We start from the raw sequence: 27,739 nt of genomic DNA, 5'->3' as shown, positions 1-27,739 counted from the left end.
ATTTGACTAAAGAGTATTGTTGACTTTACATTTAAACCTTTCTCACAAAAGCTATCCTGCAATTTTTATTACGCAGTGTGATAACTGATCCAATGCTGACAGACATAGCCTTTATATAAAACGGGGAACTGGCTGCAATTACAAAACGATCACACTAAACAGAATGTGAAACATAAAATAGCAACAGCAGTAATAACAAAGAATAAAAATAAGAATAAATAAAATGTGAGATTGAAAATTGTATTAAAAATAAAAGCAAAATATGAGGAACATACAAAAAACATTGCATAATTAGGCTCAAACTTTAATTTTATAAATCCATTTTGCTAATTTTTTATAGGAGGGGATGATCATCAATTTCAAAAGGGAAAAGATTGTCAATGAAGGTCTTTCCTTATTTCCACAAGTGAGATTACTTCCCCTAGTTCCACTCAGTGGAATTCACACTGCATAAGACTCCCTCTTGAAAATTCTGACATTGATCTTACCTCCCTTCTTAAAAAAAAATCCTGAATGAACAACTGGTTAAGACATTATTTAAAAAGTAAAACTTAAATTTCTGTAGACACTTTCATCAACAATTTAAGAACATCTAAATTACAACTATATAAAATTAATTTAAACATTCAACATAATTAACTTTCTCACATTACAGCAAGAATGTGAAAATAATTCTAGTAAGATACTTCAGCTCAAGAGGCTTAGAGAAATGTTTTCATGAAAAACACTATGCACATGTTCAAATAAAATAAATACTATATTTACAGAGCAAAAACAAACATAACAGGAAAACAATAACAAGATAAGTAAAAAAGTACAATGAATGCAATACATGGAACAAAACATATTTTTACAATGTTTTGGTAAGTGTTTGTACTTGTGAACTGGAAGGGAAAGGATACAAACTTCCTTCTCTTTCTCCATCTTCTTCAATCCAAGGGTGAGAGTTACTAGCACATCCTAGGGTGCTTTCAGAAGATGACTCACTATTGTAAGCTGGGCGACTAATAACAAGTTCAATTCTATCTCCAGATGATGCAATAAGTGGTACAATTAGTCCAGCATTGAATGTTTTTACATTGTTAACCTAAAATGACAATGTAAACACTTTTTTTAAATTTCAAGTTACAAAATAAAGAGTTTTTTATTATTGACTTAACTATTGAAACTATACACTAACTAGAGGTAGATACCTTTAAGAAGTAGATAAAAAAAATATTCTTATATAATTTGATTAACAATCATAATGAAAGAGGTTTACTTATCTTCTCACCACATAATATCACTATATAATAACAAATACTTAAAAGAATAAATTTTTTTTTTTAATTTAAACTTTTTGGTTTTTTTAATTTAAACTTTTTGGTACAAAAGAAAATACGAGAGGAAAAACAATCAGCTGGCAACAAAGAAATAACTGTATTGACTGTACCCATATATTTGATTTTTTAAGGTATGTGAGCAAGAACTGGAGTCATATATAGCTTGCTCTTCTGTTACATGAACTTTTCCTATGTATTTACTCATATCTTAACTGCAATTAACTCTCAATAACTCCAAGTCACAAGGGATGGCTAAAAGCTTCGAGTTATGGGAAGATCGAGACATTGGAAGTTTTCCTCCCAGTCTTTTCAAGAATAATGTCTCTTTCCCCCTCCTAGAAATAGTGTATGTTAGATGGACTATAAAAGATCATAGTTTAGAATAAAAAGAGCGATTAGTGCAGTACAAAAATATTTTCGCAGAAAATAAATTTTATTAACATACTTACTTAAAAAAATTAAGTTATCTTTGTCTGCTCACATTTTTCTCTTTATCGAACTTTTAGAAGTCATTCATTTTTTAACAAATCCACTTTCTATTTCAAGCTAAGTTTTCAATTCTTGTTTTGACAACATTCTAAGTAAACACCACACAACCAAATCTCAATCCTGAAGTCTGGAAATGGCCAAGCAGGGTTGCCAGATGTTTAAAATAGTAAAAACTCCAAAATGTTAAGAAAATAGCCCTAGATAATACAAGGTCACCCAATTTCTCTTGATCACACTACTTTGAAACATTATTTTGACATAAAAGCACAATTGTTTATGTTGTCCAGAAAACAAAGGCTACTTTTTCAAATTTTGAAAAAGTTTAAAGTCAACCAAAAATAGCCAGATGCTACTCAAAGTTTTAGTTTGCTAGCCATTTTTCACTTAATCTGGCAATACTGTATAGATTCCTCATAAATATTTGGAGAAAAAGAACATGGCACCGGGGGTCATCTCATAAGAATCTAGGGGAAGAAGGGAAAGAAATACGGTTAAATTGCAAGTCGCACTATAGTACTTTGTGAATGAATTCCTCTCTCACACAAACTGATAAAGCAAAACAGCTTCAACTTAAAAGTTGTTAACTACGAGAAATAGAGACAACTTAGCATTGGAAAACACTGATAATTTTGGGACCTATAGAAAACTTTGAACAGAAAAAGAAACATTCAAGTTATAAGACTTCAAGTTATCGAGAGTTGACTGTAGTGAAATTTTTAATATCCATGCTTATTATGTAATAGAGCTTTTAATGAGGTAGCTTACTTTTTTTTTGTTGGGGAAGAACAAAAAAAAAAATTATAACTAAGATTTCCAGGGTCTTTTTCTCTTGTCAAAACCTCAGTGTTCAACATTCATGGTATTATTTTTGATGCGCTATCAAGGCATCATTTTCTCATCAAAATAAACTTACATGCCTTCAACTAAACAAATTGTCAGTGATGCTTATTATTACAGCATCATTAAATAACTATGGACTTCCATTTAAACAGAATGATCATGATATGTTGTGATGCCTTATAGTTGAAACAGATACGATCCTAGTTTGGTCACTATTCTGAAAAACTATATTGCACTAGAACAATTACTTTTTTAGCTCTAGAAATATAATTATATGATTCTATCACAAGTACATGTACGTGTGTATAAATTAATAAAAAAAAGATTCAATTTAGATTTTAAAAATATTAAAGGAAAGGAAAATTATGATGTTCAAATACAACAGTAATTATACAACTAAAAAAAATTGAGTGCAAAGAAGAGAAGTTCTTTTAACTGTTACTTACAATTTTAAAAAAGTTACCTGTAATATCCTATCTAATGGTTTGATTAAGCCACTCATATCGGCAGGACCACCAGGTCGAATGCTGTTGATGAAGACACCATTTTCAAACTTTCCATCAGATAAACTGAACCCAAAATCTTCATACACTTGGTCCTTAAAAAGCATAACTTTGTGAATTTCAATAGGCAAAGGGAACGAAAAAGATGATGATGGCACACAAAAAGTATTTCTAGAATCATTACAAACACTATGTATTTGAGGATAGTCTGAATACTCTCTACTGCTTAGTGCTGAATCATGAAAAGAATCATCTTTAAAATCAACACTGAGTTGCTCAATTTGAGAATTTAGTTCATCTAATTTATTTTCTGATAAGTCCCTAGAGAGAGATTTTACATTTGTATTTAAATCTTCAGAGCCTGATCTTGCTTCATTCTCATTTTCATCATAACCCAAAATAGTTCTCTCAATTTGACGAAGAAGTTGAGATTGTCCACACGTTTGCAAGTCTTCCAAAACCTTATGCCAGCTTTCCTTTTCATCATCAGATGGAACACAAAGACTTCCAGAAAAACTGTTTGATCTAACAGTTTTTAGTTCCCATGAAACTGATCCTACATTTATATCAATATTTCTTGCTGGTGACAAATCAGAAGTAGCTTGATATGAGGCACACAAATTTCCATCACTCACGGAATGACCTACATTATTAGAAGCAATAAGATATGTATTTTAAATAAAAATCACATGTTATTTATCCATTATTCAATTGAATGAATTAAATCATCATTAAAAAAGCATGACATTAGTTATCTAAGGAATCAATTGCACTATAAACAACAGAAAGAGGAAAAGCAAAAGGTTTCATCAGTCCATAAGTTTCACAATGAGCACACTAGAAAAAATACGTTCACTACATTTCAAATTTCTTTAGCATAAAATTCATCTTATTTATAAGAATAGGTTAAGTTAACTAACTTCAGTTTTCACTTAGAGAATTAAAAAGCTGTAAGTACTAAACATACAGGGTGTCCATAATTAAATGATCCTACATTAAAGTTGTCTAGCGACGAAACTATTGTTCAGAAATGAACAAAATTTTGTGCACAATGCAATGAAGTGATAGGAATTTGTTTGAGCAAATGAAAAAATAATTCAAAGTTTTATCATCAGAGGACATTTTTAATGAAAAACATTTCTTCTTGATCATCAAACCTCGATCCATGTGACTTTTAGTTTTGGAGGCATTTGGAACATCTCATAAATGGTGATAATCCCAGAAGACAAATCTTAAATACAACATATCACAAGACGTTTGTAGCATTTCCCAGAAGGGTCATTACATGCGAAATGAGCAAAATTCGCAAAAAAGTGGTGGCCGCATGGTAACAGATTTTTATGAAATTTGGTATACAGGTTCCTTTTATGCCTATATAAAAATATCTAAAATATTTTTGCTTAAAATTTTTTATTTAAGTAGTTACATGCGATTGAAAATTGGTCAAATTGAACAGCATTCTCATCAAAGCTAAATGTTGCACTTTTGAAGGCTTGTATCTTGTTAACTATTTAATGAAAACATAAAAGTTATATGTTTTTGCAATCTATGGAGTAGGGTAATCAGTCTGATATCAATAAAATGTTGAAAGTTATTATAGTTAACTTTTGACCGAGTCTCAAAAACTGAAAATATTTCAATTTTCTCATAATTAAGCATTTTATTTTTTAATCTCAATCTTTAAGGAATGCATTAGCTTTGATGAAATTAATACCCAATAATGTGCTAAGCATCATAAAAGAAATACCTTACTTTTGAAGTTGTATTTTAACTCATTTGTCTTCAAAATCAGTTTTAAACTTAGTGACATTTTGTAAAATGATGATTTTCCCCTTCACGTACACACAAAAATTCAAATGAGGGAAAATTCAGACAACTTTAAAATTTTTCAAGAATATAGAGCTGTGTTTCTACTATTTGCTTGAAGAAACTCGAAATTGGTTTTTGATTTCCAAACGTAAAATAAAATTCAGAAAAATAGCATTTTCTTTCTGTTTTATGGGTCAATCCATACAGGTTCGACGGATGGTTGTGCTCGACCATTTTTAATTTTTTTGAAATTCATATCCCTAAAAGCTGCATATGAAAGATGTTTAAAACCTCTTTTATTTTTTATCTCAACTTTGATTTTTTGGAGGTCATCAAAAGTGATTTTCGTATTCAAAAATGGCACTTTTAGACCTTTGCATTTTGGCCAAAATCTATTTGAATTACATTTATGACAGTTAATTTAACGCTTTGATGTTAAAGTGCATAAGTTGATAGTCTTACATGCTGAGTTAGGTAGCTGTACGTTATTAATTAAAATAATGGCAACAGGTTAGTTCAAGACCAAATGTAAAAATTTTACTCATTTCTAAGGGGGATAACTCGCGTAGGGGATGGAAACACAAAATGAAATACGACAAAAACTAATCACTGGAACCATGCTAAAAAGAATATGTAACTGTTGCTGTGTGTTTGTGCGCCCTATATAGATTACAGCCCCTCAAAAATCGGAAAAATGACAAAAATGACATTTTTAGACCCCTGTAAACCAAAAGGGGATGGAATTAAAAATAAAATTTCTTGGCCAATTGAATATTCCATTCAAGTACTATACATGATATACATATTGTTTTTTGTATTTGGTTTTTAAAAAAGATACAGGTCTTTGAAATTGAGCAATTTTGCTAGTCAATTCACACACTAAAACAGAAATTAAAAGTGTGAAAACTTCATTGCACCTTCTTAAATTACATATATTGTGCCCTACATTATACATTATACTGATAAAACATATTGTAATTTTCAAAATTATTATTTTAATTTTATAACTTAGAAATATTTGAACATGAATGAGTAGTTTACACTGTATGAAACCTGTATGGATAGATCCTTCTGTGAAATTACGAGAATTCAAAACACTAGATAAAAGACTCAATGATGCAAAAGCAAGTATATCTAACATTTATTTCGATTTTTAAAAAATGTATATTTTAGCAAATACTTCATAAACATGCTTTTGAGAAAATGAAACACGAAAGAAATGGTTAGTTTTGCTAAACTTACAATAAAAGAACTAACTAATGAAATTTTGCCTAAGTTCAAGTTACTCTAGTAACAAAAATACGTTGATACCAATGATTAAAATTTAATACCATCTAAAAGACACTTCAATATATTACATAAAAAAACTTGAGTGAATTTAGAGCATTCCCTCATCTTCAAAAAAACATCTGAAATAGAGGAAAAACTGAAATTTTCGATTTTTTAAAGTACGATTTCGTCATCAAGAAATTCATAAACAATAACTAAATTAGAGCAGATAGTTAGTTACAGATAGTTTTTCAATCTGAATCATTTTTACTCTAATATTTTTATTAAAAGAGCTAGAAGAGTGATTTGAAATCTGAAGTAAATTGGCAAAATTTCAATATTTGTTAATATCTCAGATTCAAAAAAAGATCCGAATAAATTTTACTTTGCTTTTTCCCAATAGAGTTTTGTTTATAGAATTCCGAAATATTTATTTTTTAAGTGTACGTTTATAACTTATGGAGTTATTGAGTCACAAACTGGCAGCAATGAACTCTGAAAATTTAGACTTAGCATAAGCATCAACTTCTAATGTCAATAACAAAGCAACAAACAGTTTTTAAACTTCCATACTTTGCATTCCCTCATAGATATGCATGGTTTACCTAAATAAAAATTTTCATTGAAATCTGTGACATGTCAGCCACAGCTGATTTGCTCGTTTCGCATGGAATGACCCAGAACATACTGTAGTCAACTGTGGAACATGCCATCTTACAATTCGAGAAAGTAGACGAAAATGATAGCCCTCATGTTGACCATGTTCTGATGAAAGATTGGTTTTTCAATAATCCTAAATACATAGCAAAAATGTAACTCATAAAAACACCCTCTTTTGAATTTTCTTTTTATTTGCCATTCCTTCGTTCTGTTCTACATTTTTTTCTTTTAAATTTCTGAGGAAAAGTCTTGCAGTTAGACAAGCTGCTTTAAAGTAGTGTAATTTAATTATGAACACCCTGTATAAATATGAGAAAGCATTACAATAGTTATATTACTTAATCATTATGAAGTTAAAAATGAAAAAAAAAAAACAATTTTTTAATTATTATCTTCAAAAAAGAAAAACTTTTCAATCTTACCATGAATTTCATTTTTCACATGTGTAATATTTGTAGAGAGACCAGGATTACAGCTATCCCAGGAATCAACTGCACTATCAACACTAGACAGAGGAGTAGCAAAAGATTTCATTTGGTCTTCAGTCGCACAATGAGTACACTAGAAAATATGTAGCTAAATTTCAAACATAGTCTAGTTTATGCATCAAAAATATGACAAAATTTTCAGGACATCTCAGTAAGTTATTAAAGCCAATAACTTTAAAAAGTACTACATATTTTAAGCAGAAAACTAAGTTATGTAATAAAATGCAAAGTACTGATGCCGAACTAACTTAACATGAACTAGTCAATAACACATAGTCAATAACAATAACCTAAGCATTTTTCCTTTCTTTTTTAAGCTACGTTTTTGAAGTATTTTTTCAAATAATTTAAGTCAAAGCTCTCATGTCTCGTAAAAAATTAACGCATGGAATTTATGTTTTGGGAGCTTCTGATTGTCTCACCACTTCACTTTTTAGCATCACTGCTTTTATACTGCATTCTCTGCACTTCATACTTTGTTAATAGTAGAAATATCTTTTGTTGACAAAAGATCATGCACAGCGAAAACTTTTTAGAATTGAAAGTGGCACTGAAATTATTCAAAGAAATTCAAACAAAAGTGACCTTTTAAGTGACTGCAATAGTAAAACCTGTAAAGTTGACCACCTTTGTAAGTTGAACACCTGTCTAAGTTGACCGCTTTTGTCAGGAACGGAATTAGTCTTATCTTATATAATGAAGGAAAACCTCTGTAACTTGACCACCTCTCTATCTTGACCACTAATATACACCAGCTTTGGCTTGGAGTAGTGTAAAAAACCCTTTGTAAGTTGACCACTATGCAAAAGCATTAGATTGTAATAAACGTTTCATCATTTATGCCTCAAATAAGTAACCAGACCCATTTTAGAAAAAACATATGAAAATTTATGCTTCCATCGAAAAACATTGGGCTAATGTTAAGTCCCAGAAAATGAGCCAAACTTCAATAAAGAGTTATTTTGTTGAAAAGTAGATTACCATGGTTACAAATGTACAAGAAAAAATCAAATGAAGAATTTGAGTCACTTTTGACTTGTTATGAATTTTTAGGAATTGTTAATATCAAGTAAGTACTTTTTCATAAGCAATGAGCCTTTTTTTTTTTTGATCGATTCACAAAAATTTTAATTTTGTATGATACTTTATGCGTCATTTTGGTAAATAATCTCTAAAAATATTTAAACAACATTTTTTTCTTATTGTTTTAAAGTAATGTTAAACAATGAAAGTGAGTTTAAAGTATTCCAATTAGTTAAAAAAATGCATGGGGGACAAGAAATGACCAAAAAAAAAAAAAAAAAGAGCTTTCATTACTACCCTCTATAAGTGTACCACCTGTCTAAGTTGACCACTAAAGTAGTGAACCACAAGTGGTCAACTTACACAGGTTTCACTGTATCATGATTTCACCATATATCTGATAATACATAACATAGACTACCTGTTTGATGAGTCAAGACTTCAGGAAAGTGACCTTATATATAGCTTAGAAGGGGGGAATATAACTTAGAAGGGGATGACCATATATGTAGGTGACCTAACATTGAGGTCTGACAGTGTGTGTGTGAATATATATATGTATAAGATTTTCATTGAGCTATGATAACTGAAATCTTTAGTGAGTGCAAAACATTGTTACCTGTGAATAATAATGTAGTAAAGAGGTAATGGGAGGCTACATTTTCAGTACTTGGCAAATGGAAAGAAATATTCAGATGACTCCAAAATATAGTTTTAATGAAGCCTTTAACACAAGATAAATTAATGCCAAAAAGAATATGAGTTTCAACATAAAACCAAAAGCAAATTGCCCTTTTGGAATATCAAATTGCAATCAAAGGAAGAAAGGCATAAACTACGTGCTTTAAAAGTCCTAATGAAAAATTTTAACAGTCAACAACTGATTATGATTAAGCGAGATAAATGTACAAATGGCTGGATAAACAGTCAATTTCAACTATTTAGTCACTGAGAGGAATGCAGCTGAGTCTGGGGGAAGGAAGGGGGTCAAAACTCCTAAGTTTTATTTAAAAATAAAAAAAGACAGTATTTTAAAAAAAATCTTCTGTTTTTTTTATTCATTTATTATTATTTATTATTATTATTATTATTATTATTATTATTATTATTATTATTATTATTATTATTGAATCACACAAAGTATAGTTGAGCTGGCCAGTTGTTTTACTATGAAAGAACAACCCCGTTTTAACTAACAAGCTGAAATCAAACTCTAATAAAAGGTTACAACATTTTTAAGTACTGTGCACAGCAACTAGCAGCATACAGCTTTTATGAACCGATCAACAAATCAAGCAATTGAAATCAAAATAAATAGATACTAAAAGTGATGCATTTAAATACCAAAACTTGCTTTGCTAACACTTTTTTCTATCTCATCTAAAATATTTTATTTATTTAGGACAAAAAAACATTTCTCTGGCGCTTTTAATTCAGGGTCTGAAGGGTAAAAAGGTGATGAAAATTGAATAACACATTAAATAACCTTTTTCTGTTAATTTATCAAAACTCAAGCACAACATCAGCAAAAACTACACCTGTGTAACAAATTTTATGTCTCTAGGTCTTATCAAAACATAGTCCACAAACAAACACACATAAAAATTAACTATATCATATGAGGCAGTGAGAGACAAAGGGATGCAAGTGGACATTTCAAGTTTTGAGTAAAGCGCGTTTAAAGATCAGCTCCTAGGTAGGCTTTCATTGATTTTTTTTTCTAAATCATGCTGTACAGCAGCAACTACCAGGGCTACTAGTACTATCTCTTGCCCCAAGACAGAAGAGAGGTTCACCTACCATGTGTACTGGTCATCTCCAAATTTTTAATTTTGCCACTTACATCTCTTTGCATCTCACTGCCTCATATGTACATATCTTACTCTTTATTGTGTAACATAATAAAATAAATCCTGGACTACAGATGAGTACTGAATATATGCCAATTCGTAAAAAATGTCTGAATGTTCACCAAATTCCCATAAAAGTTATATATTCAATTAGCAATCCCTTAATAATAGTTTTCAAAAAGAAATACATAGTTGCATGTCTGTAAACAATTACACAAGAGAATGTCTATTCAACAAAAATTACATTTAATATTCACAGTTAATACTGTTTATTAATAAGACATCACAAACTGAAAGAAAAACAAAACAATTATTTAGTAAAACAGCTGTATTTAAAGTATTTATCTGCAAAAAATAGTATTTGTCTCCTAATGTTAAAAAAAACGAGTTCTTGACCTCCCAAATCTTAGACCCCAGTTACATGCCTGGTCATTGCACAACTAAATTCTGCTCAAACCCTAAATGAAACTTTCAACATTCTAAAGCTACTCTCATGTATGTGCAAACTTGCTAAGATCTATGACAAGACTTGTGACAATCCAGTCACAGATGACCAAAGTTTATGTACATAGTGTTTGAATATGTTTTTTCAGGAAAATTGGCAAGCAGCCAGATTTATCTATTTGATGCAGATTATTCTATTTGAATGATTCTAACAGGGAAAAGGAAAAGTAGTGAGGTGACTCTGGTGCACATGTTTCATTTATTTTAATGTAGCACTGCTTCAAATTTGGCAAACTGGCGTGCCAGCATATTTAGAAATAACAGCTTGCCTTTCAATTACATGAATGATCAAACAGTATCTACAGACCATGACAAAACAAGTCAAAATTGAGTCTCAAATTAGTAAAATTGAAATCCACATAGAAATCTTGAGTGGTAAATTTTTGTGCATATGATACTTTCTTTGCTTCATACATGGAAGTTTTTTTTTAATTACATCCTTCAAATAGCTAAAGGGATAAAATATTAACTATTTACTCCTTTGAGCATACAAAGTTTTACAGCCTAGTACAAAATTGAAGAATCTCCATCAGGGGAGAGCATCTTGAAAAAAGAAAAGTTCTGGGCCCTCTGGAGTGCGGAGCAATCAAAGAGATGCTCGCCATTCATGTCAACTCCTTCGCCACAAAAAATGCAGTTAGGAGAGTCCACCAGTCTAAATTGATGTATATGAGCCTGAAGAAGGTCATGTCCTGTCAGCAAGCAGAAGGAAGAGACACCTATAGCTCTAGGTAGGTTCCTGGGAATACAAGATGACAAAAGGCTATCCCAAGATTTGCCAAGACATTTTCCCCTACTGGAGCTTGGGTGGTGCTCATGAATTTTTTGCTTGAGCAAAAGTTTGATGTTTCTCAGATTAGCAGGGGGCACAGAAGGGGTCAGGAGAGAAACCTCTTTTGCAAGAGTGTCTGCAGTTTCATTACCTGATAAGACACAATGGCTAGGAATCCTTTGTAAAATGATCTCCTTACTGGAAGTTAGGAAAGTATTGATAAGGTTCTTACACTCGAATTCAATAGTGGTAGGGAGCAGAGTGTAGGATGAATTAGTATAGATTGCAGCCTGACAGTCAATGAAGGGAGTGAATTCTTCACCATGTATCTCTTCAACCATTTGAACAGCCAGATAAATTGCCAAAATTTCTTCATCAAAATTGTCTGAACTTGAACTCAATGGTTGCTCAATTTGAAAAAACTTGGAGAAGATGCCGGAGAGCGCTCTTTCAGAGGTTCCATCAGCCAATCCATTGGCATTAATGTGTACCCATTTATCATCTTAGTACCTTTCATAAATTGTGGCAAGAGCGTCTAATTTGAGTTCTGCTAGAGATGACATTCACTTCTGCGTAGGGAGGACAAGATCCTGGACAGAGACTGCATATTTCATTGTATATGGAAAAATAGTACTGAAGGAGAGGCTCCTGCTACTCAGAATGTTCATAAGGTGGGTAATTTTTTAGAACTCTGATCAAAAAAATACGTTGGAAATAAATAAAAAGTATACACTGATTAAAAAAAAGTCCCGCACACAAGGAAGTAAAAGAAAATAAAAAAATAATAATGGTTAGATTTTCATTTACTTAAAAAAAGCTTAACTTTTCAAGACCTTTCTATTTATAAAGAAAGGTTGTCAAAATGTTTTATAAAAATTTTATCCCTTTCTTGAATGTACTACACTAAATTTCAGCTACGGACTATAAAATAAAAAATACTAAAATTATTTTAATGACACATGAATACAGATACAGACAAAACATGATACAGAATAATTTAAGATGAACAAAGAATACATACTTTTGTTCTTGTCTCTTCAGTTTCAAACCCTGTAAAAATATTATAAAATTACCACATGTATCATATTACAAAAACAAATGGAGAACTTTGAAATTTAAGATTTAAATACAAATGAGTGTGATAAGGAAGAGGAAAAACATTGTTCATTTTCAGTAAAATAATGCAATATTTATTATTTCATGATATAATGAAAATACAGTGCAACAAAAATTCTTTTAAAAAGCAACACATTTTCACAATGAAACATAAACTTTAAGAAACATTTTCCACCAAATTATAAAACACAGGAATGAAATAAAAATATGTGCAGGATTGATCTCAATAGTGGAGCAAGTCTTCAAAAAATTGTCTAACCCAACCCTAAAATGTATTTAAAATTTATTTTTTTATTACAACTCTTTTGACTAGGAAATAAATTCACTAACTAGTAACCCCTCGCTATATCGCGCTTTTCGGGGGACAAAGAAAAAGAGCGATATCTCCGAAAGCGCGATATAACGGAGGTCATTAAAAATAGCTACAATTCCAATATACAAGTAAATTAGCATTCGTTCTTCTTACATGATTTTCTAATGGTTTCGATGTAGTTCACGAATGTACTATCACATCTATTGAAATTTAAACAAGATTGAAATTTAAGAACATTTCACCGTCAGAAAATTAAAAACATCAAATGGCGAATGAAGACGATCTCTCTGAGCTACCGCGAGATAAGAGTGAGCATCCCAATACCCTCTTATTCCCAGTAGACTTTCTAATCTGTTTGCCTTCCTGGACAAAGGATGTGAAAAGTAAAAGTAACCACATTGTTTACGAAAAACTCTTTTTCCTGTCCAGATCATTCTTTCTTTAATGCAAATCCTGGTTTGTGCAACCAAGCACAAATCTTTTCTGTACTAAAAGAAAGGCGTATGTTATCTTCTACATGGACTAGTATAATATGATGATGTCTCTCACTCATTGTAACGGCAATGCATCAATACAAAAGAAGATGTCAAAAAGTTTACAGACTATCTTAAATGGAAATATACTGCGCGGGTATGTACATTTGCAGTGACAGGAACTGCTGCTACTTTTCCAGCGAATTCAGAAGAATAGCTTCCTTTTATTCATTGACAAAATAAAGAAGAAAGAGACCTTCTCTGAGCAATACCGTATGTTTTTAGAAATTGTTTCAAACTTGAAGCAAAGTTTTTTTTTCTTATTTTAGGCTTTAATATTTCGGGAGCAGAAGAAAAAAGCGATACATCCGAATGAGCGATATAGCGAGGCGCGATATAATGAGGGGCTACTGTATTTCACTTTAAAGTTAACTTGAATTAAAAAAAAGTTTAATTTCATTTAGAGCTATCTATGATCAAAGAAAAGACTCTTTACTTGGCTGTTCTTTCTTGCCCTCCTCCCCCCTTCCCCACACACAACAAGTGGCAAATCTAGGTGTGGGATTTGGAGATATACCCCTCCCCCCTCCAAAAGTGATAAATCTCTTTTTTTTTAACTATAGAAAAGGAATTAAACCAACTATATTCCCCTCCAAAATGTAATCATATCCCCTCTGCACTTTTTTCTCAGTAGGTGACTCCCCCACACCCACCCCACAAGCACTATTGAGATTACAGTAAAACTATATATTATGTGTGACAAAGAAATGTATTGTAAAGTGGGGCTACTTGGACCCAAAATTTCATACTTTTTTTAGATTTTACACTGAATGCTTTGTTAAGACCATAATATGAACTGATAACCTTGTTTTTACCACTTTTCACACATTTTGCTATCTCCTAAAGCCTTTTTAAACAACAATTTTAACTCTTTATATATTTTTTTCAATTTTTAAAAATTGGGTTCAAGTAGCCACGCTGGGGCTACCCCACTCAGCAAATCCATTAGAAAAAGCTGTAAAACAAGTGTAGGTATCAAGAAGGACCAATGATTTTGAAAAATTAACTCAAAACGTACATTCTAGTGATCAAACTATTTATATAAATTGCAAATTATTTATATAAATTAATATAAAATCAACGTATGCATAAAAACATTTTTAGGCAAACATAAATTCTCAAATAGAAACATAATCTAACTACAGCTAAAACCAATTGAAATGCACGTTATTTAAACGTTTGAAAGAATGAAAACCCTTCAATTTATAATGGCTTAGGTGGATTTTTTTTCTCCGATATTATTTAATACCTGCTCTTCCTAGCTACTAAATACTACAGGATGCCCAGACTCTTTTTGTAAACGATCTTTCAATTTCCTTATTAGAATTGATATACTTAAGTCAAAATGTGCTGATGCCACTCACTAAGACATTTCTGTGGAATTAGTAGAATGTGGACGCAATTGTAATTTTTCCTCTTAATAATCCTGATTATTACCTACTTCAAGGGGGTCTCTTTTACTTTCAGACCCTTTTTATACCCAGATCTGTAAAAAACGGGTATAAATAGTAACTAACCTCGTTATTTTAAAACATTAGAAACCTTACTTAAATTAATTTAGTGATGAAATGTAGTTGGGGCTGTTTGAAAGCTGGGTTCAAGTAGTCCCATTTTAAGGCAACCAGTGCACTTTTACTAACTTATATTAGTTACTTATATTATAACCTTAAACCACTGTTACTTTATTAAGAAATAGAATGCAAACATAAAACTGTCTTGACCTTGATGATATCAGATGTTTCCATGAACTTACACGTTAAAGTTTGCAGACACAAAAAACAATTATTGACACAACTTGCAATTATAACCTCAATCAGAAAAAGGCAGGACTAGCAGAAGCTTTGTTTCATGCTCCAGCCTCTACCTAGTACTGCTTCCTGTCATGGAGAAAGTTTTTTAAGTCTATATATTGAGTTATATAGGACCAGGTCGGATTTTAAATACTTTTTTCTCATGGGTTCAAGCAGCTCTTGGAGGCTCAAGTAGCCCCACTTTGCGGTATTTATGTAAACTTAGCTCAAGAATCCATCTCAGCATTAAAATTAAAGCAATGCTTGGAATTGCTAAAATAAAGACATAACTGCCCTCTTTTCAATCATACAAAAGCTTTGCAAAAAAAAAATACGAAAGGATTGACATTATTAGGCAATAATAAAATTAAATTATACCTTAAACCATTGGTTCCCAACCAGTGGTTCGCAAATCCCTAGGGGTTCGTGAGGAAGATAAAGGGGGATTGCAAAAATATTGTAATGGCGGAATTTTAACATGCTTGTTTGAGATGAAGTCTTAAATTTAAGAGGTTTTTTGTTCAGGATTTATTCAATTCTCTTTCACATTAGATACTTCCTGCACGAAAACGCTAGCATATTTGCTGACATGTTTTACATTCAAAGAATTAAGTCTGTCATTAAAAGGCGTGGGTTTTTCCATTTTCATTGAGAAGGCTGGAATTGAAGTTCCACTTTTTAATACAAGGTATTCAGATGAAAAAAATATGAATGCTTTGGTTTCTCAGTAGCTTTTGATCAGAGAATTCAACTCACACTTAACGGAAACATTACATGGTGCATATGGGAGCGCCAGAAATATATTTAGTTTATATTTGATGCTTAGTTTCTTTACCATATGAAGGCAACGAACCTCTATAGCACTAGGCTTGAGAAGTGCCGAAAATGTATAAAGGACCATCGTAATAAGTGAACTTAAAAAAATTCTTGTTGGTAATAATTATCTTTTGTGTAAAAACTAGAGCTAAGTATAACTCGTTTCTACTTTTTTCTTTTTTAACATAAATTTCCTAAAGACAAACTTGGAGACCTTTATAATTTTTCTTTCACTGGAAGAAAAAAAGCCCCTTTTCGGACAGCGTTTCTATGTGAAGAAGGATTTTCAATACATAGAGATAAATACAGAAGCAACTTAAATACTGAACCTAATGTAGGATTAAAACTCAGATATTTAAACCAAACTTTGTGCGCTTCGCTTCTTTATTACACAAATATCCAACTATTTGAAAAAAGCTTTCAAAATGGAAGCTCAACAAAAAATAATCACTGGATTTATTTTTCATTCTATTTTGGTTTCCTTTTATGGCTATCATTTTAGTTCGTAGTCATGTTTGTACTTCTGAATTTTGCTATTATGTTTTCGATTTTGTATTGAGTTGATGAACAACATTAAACTGCAAAAAAATCTTCCAAATTTAACTGAGTGTCTGTATGTGTGTATTTTTCTTCCCCCATTACTTACTACACAGGGGATACACAACTTCTTTTGGATTTGGAAAGGAGTTCATTAGGGGAAAAAGGTTGGGAATCGCTGCCTTTAACCAATAAAACTAATTAATAGGTTATTATTTGAAATTATTTATACTTACTTTTACAACATCAATATAAAAAGCAATGAGTTTTGATTAATTATAGTTAACACAATTTATTTATTGATTGTATTAAATAGGTATTTGTGCTACACATCTAAATAAATCTTCCAAAAACTTATCTAAATAATTACTTATATAATTTCTGCAATGAAACAGTTGCAGCTTTTTTATTTTAAATTTTCAGAAACATGATTTTGAATATTTTACTTTTAAAAAATAACCATTTTCAAAGTATTTAATTATGAAACGTTTTTCTAAAGTTTCATCTGACATAAATGTATGCAGCAACATACACAGCAGCCCCGCAACCACCTTGGCTCAGGAGGGGGAGGGGCAAGAGGTATAAGGGCATATGCTCTGAAAAAATAACACTATGTTAAAATTTTAACTTATAAATCTTACGCACTTATAAATCTTCCGAGGGAGGGGGGCATTCTATGTACATTACTGTTTGTATAAAACTTGTTTCAGCTGATTTTTTTTAATGTTTTTTTTTTTTCATGTTTAAAAGAGTTTGTATGGAGGACCTTTTCAATCTTTGCAAAAGTTATACATTAAAAATTGATCATTAATGACAAGAATAAATCGAGCTATACAAGAGAATTAATTATCCTGACAAAATAATTGTTTATAAGCATTTATTTATTTAGTTTCTAATTAGCCATAAAGGTTTCATATATTTCAGAACTAATAAAATGTAAAACAGAAGAATGAAAATAATGATGACATTATCTTATTTTCAGAACAGAAAAAGATAAAGTTAAAATGTTATAAGCTTCTAAAAATGCTATGGAAATAACTTTTCAATAGTTTATACAAATACAATACAAAAAGTGATAACTAGCAACAGGCTCTGAACCCAGCTAGACTGGTACTAAGCAATTTATTAAGCTCCAATGAAGATCAAGAGCTCTCTTAAAATTATTGATTCCACTGCAAGTACAATTGATGTTACAACATACTTACTCTCAGGGCAAGGACATTTTGATATTTTCATAGTAACCGTATCCCCACAAGTCTGTAATATGCAAATTGCTTCATTCAAAGTTTTTCCTCTCAAACTGTTGCCATTTATTGCTAAAATTTGGTCTCCAACATGCAAAGCACCAGTTCTAAAAAATAAAATAAAATATAGGAAACATTAGTAATAACACAGAAGCAAAGAAAATGAATCATCCCCTCTGAGATAATACTATCCTTCTCTCTTTCTAAGTAATTAAATAATCCCGAGAAACACTTTGATGTCCACTGCAATGTACTTAGAAAGTAACATCCTTAACGGTTTTTAAGCAACTATGTACTTTTGAGTACACTAGATACGGTTAAATTGTAAGAATCTAAAAGAACCACAAATAGTTTTTTTCCACACAGATAAGCTAACTAACCTGTCTTTATGTACAAGGAACACAATAAATAAAAAATTGTTAAATAAATGAAATCCATCTTTAAAACCCTCTAAGTAAAACTGGAATTCAATACTACATTTCACTTAAATTTAATCTTTAATTTATTACATTCATTATAACACTTTACGAACTTTAGAAACTACAATTAATTAAAACATTTTATTGATAGTGAGAATAATTAACATAATATAGTATGATCTCTACACAGCGAATACCAATACAAGGAAATATCTGTTTCAATGGACTAAATAGCAAGTCTCATTTTAATTGTCATTTTCTTGATTGAATTATTAATACCATATACATAGTAGCACAATTAAAATTGATATTTCTTGGATGTTTTTGAAGAAATAAATTTTTACAATGCAGGCAACTCTTGATAACTTGAATATTTCTTTATCTCAAAGTTTTCATTTGGACCCAAAATAATTTGGTCTTTTTACTTTAAAGTTGTCTTTATATCCCAAATGTATTCCTTTTAAAGTGAAGTTTTTACAAAAGTTTCCTTTTCATTTTTTGCAAAAAAATTAATTAGAAACGAAATGTTTTTCCCTTAACACATTGCTTTACTTATCAGCTTGTATGGGGGAGATAATTTATTTACAATAGCATTCCTTTATGCACAAAGTGTTGCAAGATTGTGTTAAAAGTAGCCGATTGGGTAATTTTCAAAAGACGGACAAAATGACGTTTCAAAGCAATACAAAATAAAACCAAATTACATGTGTTTCAGATGCAGTAAACTTTTAATGAGTGACAAATAAATGCATTATAGATTACTGAGGAGCCAATAAAAGTCACAACTTCTGATAACTATAAAAATGGAACAATACTACACTGTAATATACTTGGGAAGACATGATTATGATTTATTTAAGAAACATCAATGCCAGTCTTGTCTTCTTTAGTACCTCTGATTTTAAAGAAAAAAAGGACCAAAATGACATAATTTTGTTTCAAAAATATGAAAGAGAAAATATTTCACCAAAAAAATTATTTTAAAATTCATTAATTATTCATTAATCATTATTTTTTTTATTTGACTATTGAATATTAAAATTTACTAAGACTATGTAAATAAAAAAGCTTTTTAACAATCATGGTTTAAAATTTTTAAAGTATTGACATACTGTAAATTAAAATTACTGTACAGTGAAATAATTACAACACTGAAATAATTGAACATTCAGGTAAAGCACTACAATATTTTTAAGAGAAAGAAATTAAACTCAAGGTATGTATTTAGCCAAATTATCCTTGCAAGAAAGAAAAAAATTTTCACGAAACTCTTTGGCGATGAATCAAAGTTTATCACTAGTGATCTACTGTACATGATTTGGTATCAGACACATAACATTTTTCATTTGATATTATAGCTATGAATATAACATGTTTGAATTAAGGTTTTTCTTTTCTTTGACAATTTTTGTAATCATTTAATTAGACAAAATGACAAACTACTAAAGACACAAACTGCTAGTTTTACAGTAAGTACAAACTATCTAGGTATACTTTGTTTAAACAGTTGAAACAAAGCAAAAAGAAACTAAAAAACTTCCTGCACCATTTCAAAAACATCCCATTAACATGTCAAGGGAAAAAAAGCTACACAATGAAAAGTGTATGAAACAAATAAAATTGGAAAAACAACTTTCGAAATCTTTAAAAAATTATTTTCTTCCAAAATATTATTTTTTAAATAAATCTTTCAAAGCATATAATGCAATGAATGAGTACCTTTCAGCTAGTCCATTTTCAGTGAGCCCAGATATATATATTGGATCAAACGGCTCTTCTGTGCCAGAAACAGTTATACCTAAAGGGCCCCCATGTCTTACAAGCTCCACAGTGTACACAATTGCACAAGTTGCATCTGGGTCTTCTGAAATAGTATTAAAAGAATTCTGAACTTAATACAAGCAATATGTGAGATAAAAATAGTTGTTTAAGTACACTCCTAAACTTGAAGCATAATTCTAAGATTTAAACATAAAAAATTGTATTAAAAAAGTATATACATTATTTGACAAAGTCGTTGCTTTAAGCAACCAAATTAATACACCTGGAGAAACATGAGTCAACAAAACTTGTTCCACTCTCAAAAGATAACTACATATCAACATGCAGGGTTGGAAAAACTTCTTTGAACCTTTTTTAATGTTTTCCTTCTGTACAAAGTAATTTTGATCAATGTGGGAAAAACGATGTATTCAAAAGACAAGAAGGATGAAAAACAAACAAAAAATAACAAACATTAAGTAACATTTAGATACTGATTTTAAACAAAGATATATACAGTAAAACCCCTCTAATGCGGACACTAACAGGGTGAATATTTTTGTCTGCAACAGAGGGGTGTCCTCAGGACAGGGGTTTAATAATGTTATTTGCCTTGTAATCGGTGAGTTAAAAATTGTCTGCATAAGAAGGGTGTATACATTTGAGGGGTATCTATACTTGAAGGGTGTCTGTTAGGAGGGGTTTTCCTGTATTTGATAAGTATCTTAAGAGAGTCACAAGTTCACCAGCCTTATCGACATCAAGCTAGTCTCTAACTTTGCTTCGTACCAAGTCAAAAATAGAAACAATTTCCTAACCAGCAGTTAATGACAGTACTAATTGAAAATTACATTTGAAAAATATGTTCATTTTCAATATGAACATTTCACATGTGAGTCAACACAACTATTACAGTTTTAATAAAAGGAAAAGAGAAAAAAAATGTTAAAAAATTTCTTTGAGCAAACAAACTATAGCATTGTAGAGATGTCTGTCAATGGAAGAAATTATTATTAAACAATGAACATGCTTAAACATTTCACATGTACTGCTTTAAATAAAATGTTTGAAATATATTAACCCTGATAGCCATGGTCCCCATATTTCATTATGGACCCTGGTTTCAGAATCACCCTCCATCTCCTTGCAGTCACGACTTAATGTGTATTTTTTTTTACCAGTAAAATGATTACAATGAAAATAGAAGTTTAAAAAAGAAAACTGTTTTATAAGCTTAAATTACACATTGTTTGCTTGAAATGACAAGTTTATTTAACTCACAAGAATTGAAATAATTGCATTTTGATCTACATATTCCAATGAATCTGAATTTTCAGCAATACCACACATTAAGTCAAAATATTGAGTAGGGTGTTGAAAGTAAAGTGAGGTATGCTTTGTTACAGTTATAATCACAAAATCAAATACTTGTTCAGCACAACGAGTAGCAGTGACATCTCTATCATTAACATTACAAACTCCTGTTTTAACAATGATGTGCGCAAAACCTATGGTAATAAATCATTTGTTCATTCTTTACTGATATCTACAGCAAAAACTTGAACATATTATATATATATATATATATATATATACAGTCGAGTCCCGACTTACGCGAGAGATGCGTTCCAAGACTCCTCGCGTAAGTTGAAATTTTGCGTTGTGGAAAAATATATGCATACAATTTTTTTAAAGCATACCAAATACTTTTAGGCACTTATAAACATCCTTCAAACTGCTCAAAAGCATTCCTTAGTCATTACAGTTTCTTCCATAAAGAACTGAACTTTTACTGTATTTAAAAAATAAAAAACAGTTTTTAAAATGAAATACTTAAGATGCACAAAATGAATGACCAATGGGAATAAAAGATATAAAATAAAACAACACCGTACGCACTGCATGCAGTAAAATTAAAATGATGCACAAAATAGTACTATACAGTAGATACAGTAGCAATATTTACGAGTTAAAAAATGAGGATAAAGCTTCAATATTGAAACTAAGTTCTAAACTTTTACGGACATCTTTTTGTTTCTACTTTTAATTGTACATATGGAAGATTCACTCATACTTATTGTCGCGCTACCTTCGACGTTTTATAATTAATCAAGCATTCGAGAATCTTAGCCTTTTTTAAAAAAATTGATCAGAAACTTTTTTTCTTCACATTTTCAAACTTTAGATGAAGGTGTCACTAAGGGGTCATTCCATGCGAAATGAGCAAATCAGCTGTGGCTGACAGGTCACAGATTTCAATGAAAAGTTTTATTTAGGTAAACCATGCATATCTATAAGGAAATGCAAAGTATGAAAGTTTAAAAACTGTTTGTTGCTTTGTTATTGACATTAGAAGTTGATGCTTATGCTAAGCCTAAATTTTCAGAGTTCATTGCTGCCAGTTTGTGACTCAATAACTCCATAAGTTATAAACGTACACTTAAAAAATAAATATTTCCGCATTCTATGAACAAATCTCTATTGAGAAAGAGAAAAGTAAAATTTACTCGAATCTTTTTTTGAATCTGAGATATTAACAAAGATTGAAATTTTGCCAATTTACTTCAGATTTTAAATCACTCTTCTAGCTCTTTTAATGAAAAAATAACAGTAAAAATTCAGATTGAAAAACTATCTATAAGTAACTATCGGCTCTAATTTAATAACTGTTTATGAATTTCTTGATGACGAAATTGTACTTTAAAAAATCGAAAATTTCCGAAAATTTCATTTTTTCCTCTATTTCAGATGTTTTTTTGAAAATGAGGGAATGCTCTAAATTTACTCAATTTTTTTACATAATATATTGACGTGTCTTTTAGATGCTACTAAATTTCAATCATTGGTATCAGCGTATTTTTGTTACTAAAGTAACTTGAACTAAGGTAAAATTTCATTAGTTATTTCTTTTTATTTTGTAAGTTTAGCAAAACTAACCATTTCTTTCGTGTTTCATTTTCTCAAAAGCATGTTTATGAAGTACATGCTGAAATGTACATTTTTTAAATTGAAATAAATGTCAATTTTACTTGCTTTTGTACCATTTAGTCGTTTATCAAGTTCTTTGAATTCTCGTAATTTCACATAAAGGTCAATCCAAACAGGTTCCACACAGAAACTACTCATTCATGTCCAAATATTTCTAAGTTATCAAATTAAAATAATTATTTTGAAAATTACAATATGTTTTTTCAGTATAATGTATTATATAGGGCACAATATAAGTAATTTAAGAAGGTGCCATGAAGTTTTTACACTTTTTATTTCTGTTTTAGTGTGTGAATTGACTAGCAAAATTGCTCAATTTCAAAGACCTGTATCTTTTTTTACAAATCAAATACAAAAAACAATATATATAACATGTATAGTACTTGAATGGAATATTCAAAATTGCTCAATTCCAAAGACCTGTATCTTTTTTAAAAACCAAATACAAAAAACAATATGTATATCATGTATAGTACTTGAATGGAATATTCAATTGGCCAAGAAATTTTATTTTTAATTCCATCCCCTTTTGGTTTACAGGGGTCTAAAAATGTCATTTTTGTCATTTTTCCGATTTTTGAGGGGCTGTAATCTATATAGGGCGCACAAACACACAGCAACAGTTACATATTCTTTTTAGCATGGTTCCAGTGATTAGTTTTTGTCGTATTTCATTTTGTGTTTCCGTCCCCTACGCGAGTTATCCCCCTTAGAAATGAGTAAAATTTTTACATTTGGTCTTGAACTAACCTGTTGCCATTATTTTAATTATTAACGTACAGCTACCTAACTCAGCATGTAAGACTATCAACTTATGCACTTTAACATCAAAGTGTTAAATTAACTGTCATAAATGTAATTCAAATAGATTTTGGCCAAAATGCAAAGGTCTAAAAGTGCCATTTTTGAATACGAAAATCACTTTTGATGACCTCCAAAAAATCAAAGTTGAGATAAAAAATAAAAGAGGTTTTAAACATCTTTCATATGCAGCTTTTAGGGATATGAATTTCAAAAAAATTAAAAATGGTCGAGCGCAACCATCCGTCGAACCTGTATGGATTGACCCATAAAACAGAAAGAAAATGCTATTTTTCTGAATTTTATTTTACGTTTGGAAATCAAAAACCAATTTCGAGTTTCTTCAAGCTAATAGTAGAAACACAGCTCTATATTCTTGAAAAATTTTAAAGTTGTCTGAATTTTCCCTCATTTGAATTTTTGTGTGTATGTGAAGGGGAAAATCATCATTTTACAAAATGTCACTAAGTTTAAAACTGATTTTGAAGACAAATGAGTTAAAATACAACTTCAAAAGTAAGGTATTTCTTTTATGATACTTAGCACATTATTGGGTATTAATTTCATCAAAGCTAATGCATTCCTTAAAGATTGAGATTAAATAATAAAATACTTAATTATGAGAAAATTGAAATATTTTCAGTTTTTGAGACTCGGTTAAAAGTTAACTAGAATAACTTTGAAAATTTTACTGATATCAGATTGATTACCCTACTCCATAGATTGCAAAAACATATAACTTTTATGTTTTCATTAAATAGTTAATAAGATGCAAGCCGTTCAATTTGACCAATTTTCAATCGCATGTAAATATTTAAATAAAAAATTTTAAACAAAAATATTTTAGATATTTTTATATAGGCATAAAAGGAACATGTATACCAAATTTCATAAAAATTTGTTACCATGCGGCCACCACTTTTTTGCGAATTTTACTGATTTCGCATGGAATGACCCTAAGGTGCCATTATGGTTATTTGATGCACTAGACTAGTTTGGCGTGGGAACTTTGGCTGTCAGTGATGCTCAAAGGAACGTAATAACATTCACAAAAACAATATTTAGTAGCCAATAACGAAGCTGATACTTCCTGCTAAAAAAATTCATGTTGTGGACGAAAAAAATCGCGTTAGCTCTAAAATTCGTTACTCGTGAAAAATTCGCGTTATAGCCATTTCACGTAAGTCGGATCGCATTGTATAGCGGGAGTCGACTGCAATTCTGATTGCTAAATTTTATATTTACTTGGCTTTTTAGTTTTGCTGCGTTGCGCATCTATGGGCTCTTGGTGTGGTCTTTTCAATATTTTTCACTTTTATTATTATTATTATTATATATATATATATATATATATATATATATATATATATACATATATATATATATACTGACTTTCTGCTGTTAGTAATTTCTGCAGAACCATGACCATACAAGTTGTAATGAATTTCAAGAAAAAAGTAACTGGTAACATCGTAAAGTGTACATCTAGGAAATTTTACCAAAACTTGGAACTTTTTTCCCCTTTTCATTATTTGTTTTCCACTATAATTTAACTTTAAGCAAAATGTTCCAATAAATGTAACAATATGTAATGAATGATTATCTTGCATTTTTACACTTTTAGAAATCCATCCTTAAGAATTTTACATTGTTTAAAGCAAAATGACTCATGTGCATTTGAAATTCAGACTATGGAATGAAGTAGGGGGAAGTGGGGACTTTTTTCAAAATGAACAAAGTGGATATTTGTTTTGAAAATGACAGTACATAAAGAACATGCTATTTTTCTAAAACTCTCATTGAAACAGTATTTTTTATTTTTTCAGTAAATTTGCTCCTTCAAAAAAAAAAGTAGAAAACTAAGCCTTTTTTCCCCATGGGACAAAGTGAAAAATCAAATATTTTTGATCAAATGAGTCAATAAATAAAAGGCTTAATGAATAGAAAATATACTGAAATAATGAACTGAAAATTTAATTAGTTAATTATTTACTATGAAAAATAAATGAACAAGTAAAAGAGTGGATGAATGAGAAAATAAATGAATGAATGAACAAATATATAAGTGAATTCCTAAATGGAGGAATGTAAATGAATGAATTAATAAATGAATACATAAGTGATTTAGTAAACTATTGAGCGAGTACACAAAATAAACTATTTCACTTTGCCCCGCATGTACTTCACAGACTGCAGAAAAGATTTAAAATATAAATAAACTTAATATTAACTAAATAAATATTTCACATAGTATTAGAAAGTCTCAATTAATATTTCAAATTTTAATAACAAGCACTTTATCATTTTAAAATAACAAAAATAATTTTTGACTTGTAACAAAATAATATACAGTGAGTATCAATTTTGTAAAATTGCCTGTAGTATCATATGCTTTAATCTTCAGTGGTATTTTTTTTTTCCTGACTGGAATAGAGAGAGATTACATGTGTTACTAAATAGTCAAAAAATTACCAGCTAGGTGGTGCTGAAAACAGAGTAATTATTTCACCATTTCACTTTGCCCTGCTATTTCACTTTGCCCACATTCCCCTACTAAGATCAAATTTTTGTACACCTCTGAAATTCATTATTTTGATTTATTAAATTCTCAAGGCATTTTTCAAAGTGTGAACTGTAGGACTGGGCGATACCAGAAATTTGATACTCAGATATATTGTTCTCCAGATATCGATATTTTCAATATATTCATGAAAGAGTTCAAAATTTTCCGAGGGGGAGGGGGTGCAAAGGTTATAGTTCAGTGCATATTACCTCGAAAAACGACAAAATACACTTCCAAATATAATAAATACAATTGTTTCTTTAATTCTAAACTTTCCTGGAGGGGGGGGGGGTGCAATATGGTATAGTTCAATGCATGACAAAAGTGCTTTGCAACAAAAATGTTTTAAATATTTAATGCAATATTTTCATCCGTTTTGCGCACAGAACTATGAAATATACCTTTACTAATTTATATGTCACTAGCTGCATTAAGCAGCATTGCACGATCTATCTTGAAAATAAAAGTTTCGTGCAATGACACATATTTAACAATCAGGTTTAAGAAAGAAGAAAAAAAAATAGCATGAACATTTTACGTCCATGTGTAGAAATTTTACGACTCAAAATTTAAATTTAGACAGCATTGGATTTTTTCATAATCATTTCGTTTCATGGATTTTCTGCCAAATCCCCCTGGTGATCTATCCCCACACACCTCATTGGGACGGAAAAAAAAGAGAATTCCTGAGCATCAAAGGAACGCTGTGCCATGTTTGGAAAAATTACGATGAAAACTAGATTTGTATATTGACTCACACACACACACACACCCGTGTGCGGTGTATTCGCCCCCATTAAGAACGAAAAGTACTCTGCGAATTATTGAGCATCAAAGGACCTCTCTGTAAAATGTTGCAAGCCGACCTAAACTGGATTTGCATAAGGAAAACCTCCATCTTTCACACCCTCCACCCCCATCCTCCCTCATAGGTAGGCAGAAAACTTCCTATGAAAATTACTAAGCATCAAAGAACCACTGTACCAAACTTGGCAGAGATCTGACGAAAACTGTTAATTGGTTAAAGGAAACCCCCGGAGAGAAGGGGGGGGGTTTCTGATTGCGAACCAAAACTGCACTATGAAAATTCTTGAGCATCAAATGACACTTCAGCAAATTGTAGCAACAATCCGTTGTAAACTGGTTTTGCATAAGAAAAACTTCCATGGGGTATCTTCATATCCCATCCCCCTCCCTCATAGGTAAGTGGAAAACTCCCTATGAAAGTTCCTAAGCATCAAAGAACTGCTGTGCCAAATTTAGCAAAGACCCGACGAAAACTGGATTTGTCAAAAGAAACCTCCAGTGGGAGGGAGGGGGGTCCGATTG

At 30.6% G+C, this 27,739-nt stretch overlaps 1 protein-coding gene across 1 annotated transcript in view; it reads right to left on the bottom strand.

The window, feature by feature from the left end:
* Positions 1-850: 850 nt before the first annotated feature.
* The window catches only part of LOC129218821 (glutamate receptor-interacting protein 2-like), a 186,614-nt gene continuing 159,725 nt past the window's right edge, over positions 851-27,739 (bottom strand). Inside the window, exons 14-19 of the mRNA XM_054853143.1 lie at positions 20,017-20,161; positions 17,840-17,985; positions 12,551-12,579; positions 7,315-7,453; positions 3,115-3,797; positions 851-1,087 (exon numbers count right to left, since the gene is read on the bottom strand). Of these exons, the coding sequence (XP_054709118.1) occupies positions 851-1,087; positions 3,115-3,797; positions 7,315-7,453; positions 12,551-12,579; positions 17,840-17,985; positions 20,017-20,161 (1,379 nt within the window). The remainder of the gene's footprint in view (positions 1,088-3,114; positions 3,798-7,314; positions 7,454-12,550; positions 12,580-17,839; positions 17,986-20,016; positions 20,162-27,739) is intronic.

This window comes from Uloborus diversus, chromosome 3, assembly GCF_026930045.1.
Source record: "Uloborus diversus isolate 005 chromosome 3, Udiv.v.3.1, whole genome shotgun sequence".
NCBI lineage: Eukaryota > Metazoa > Arthropoda > Arachnida > Araneae > Uloboridae > Uloborus > Uloborus diversus.
The sequence above is the reverse complement of the archived record's forward strand: the minus strand, read 5'-3'. Positions and strand labels throughout refer to the sequence as shown.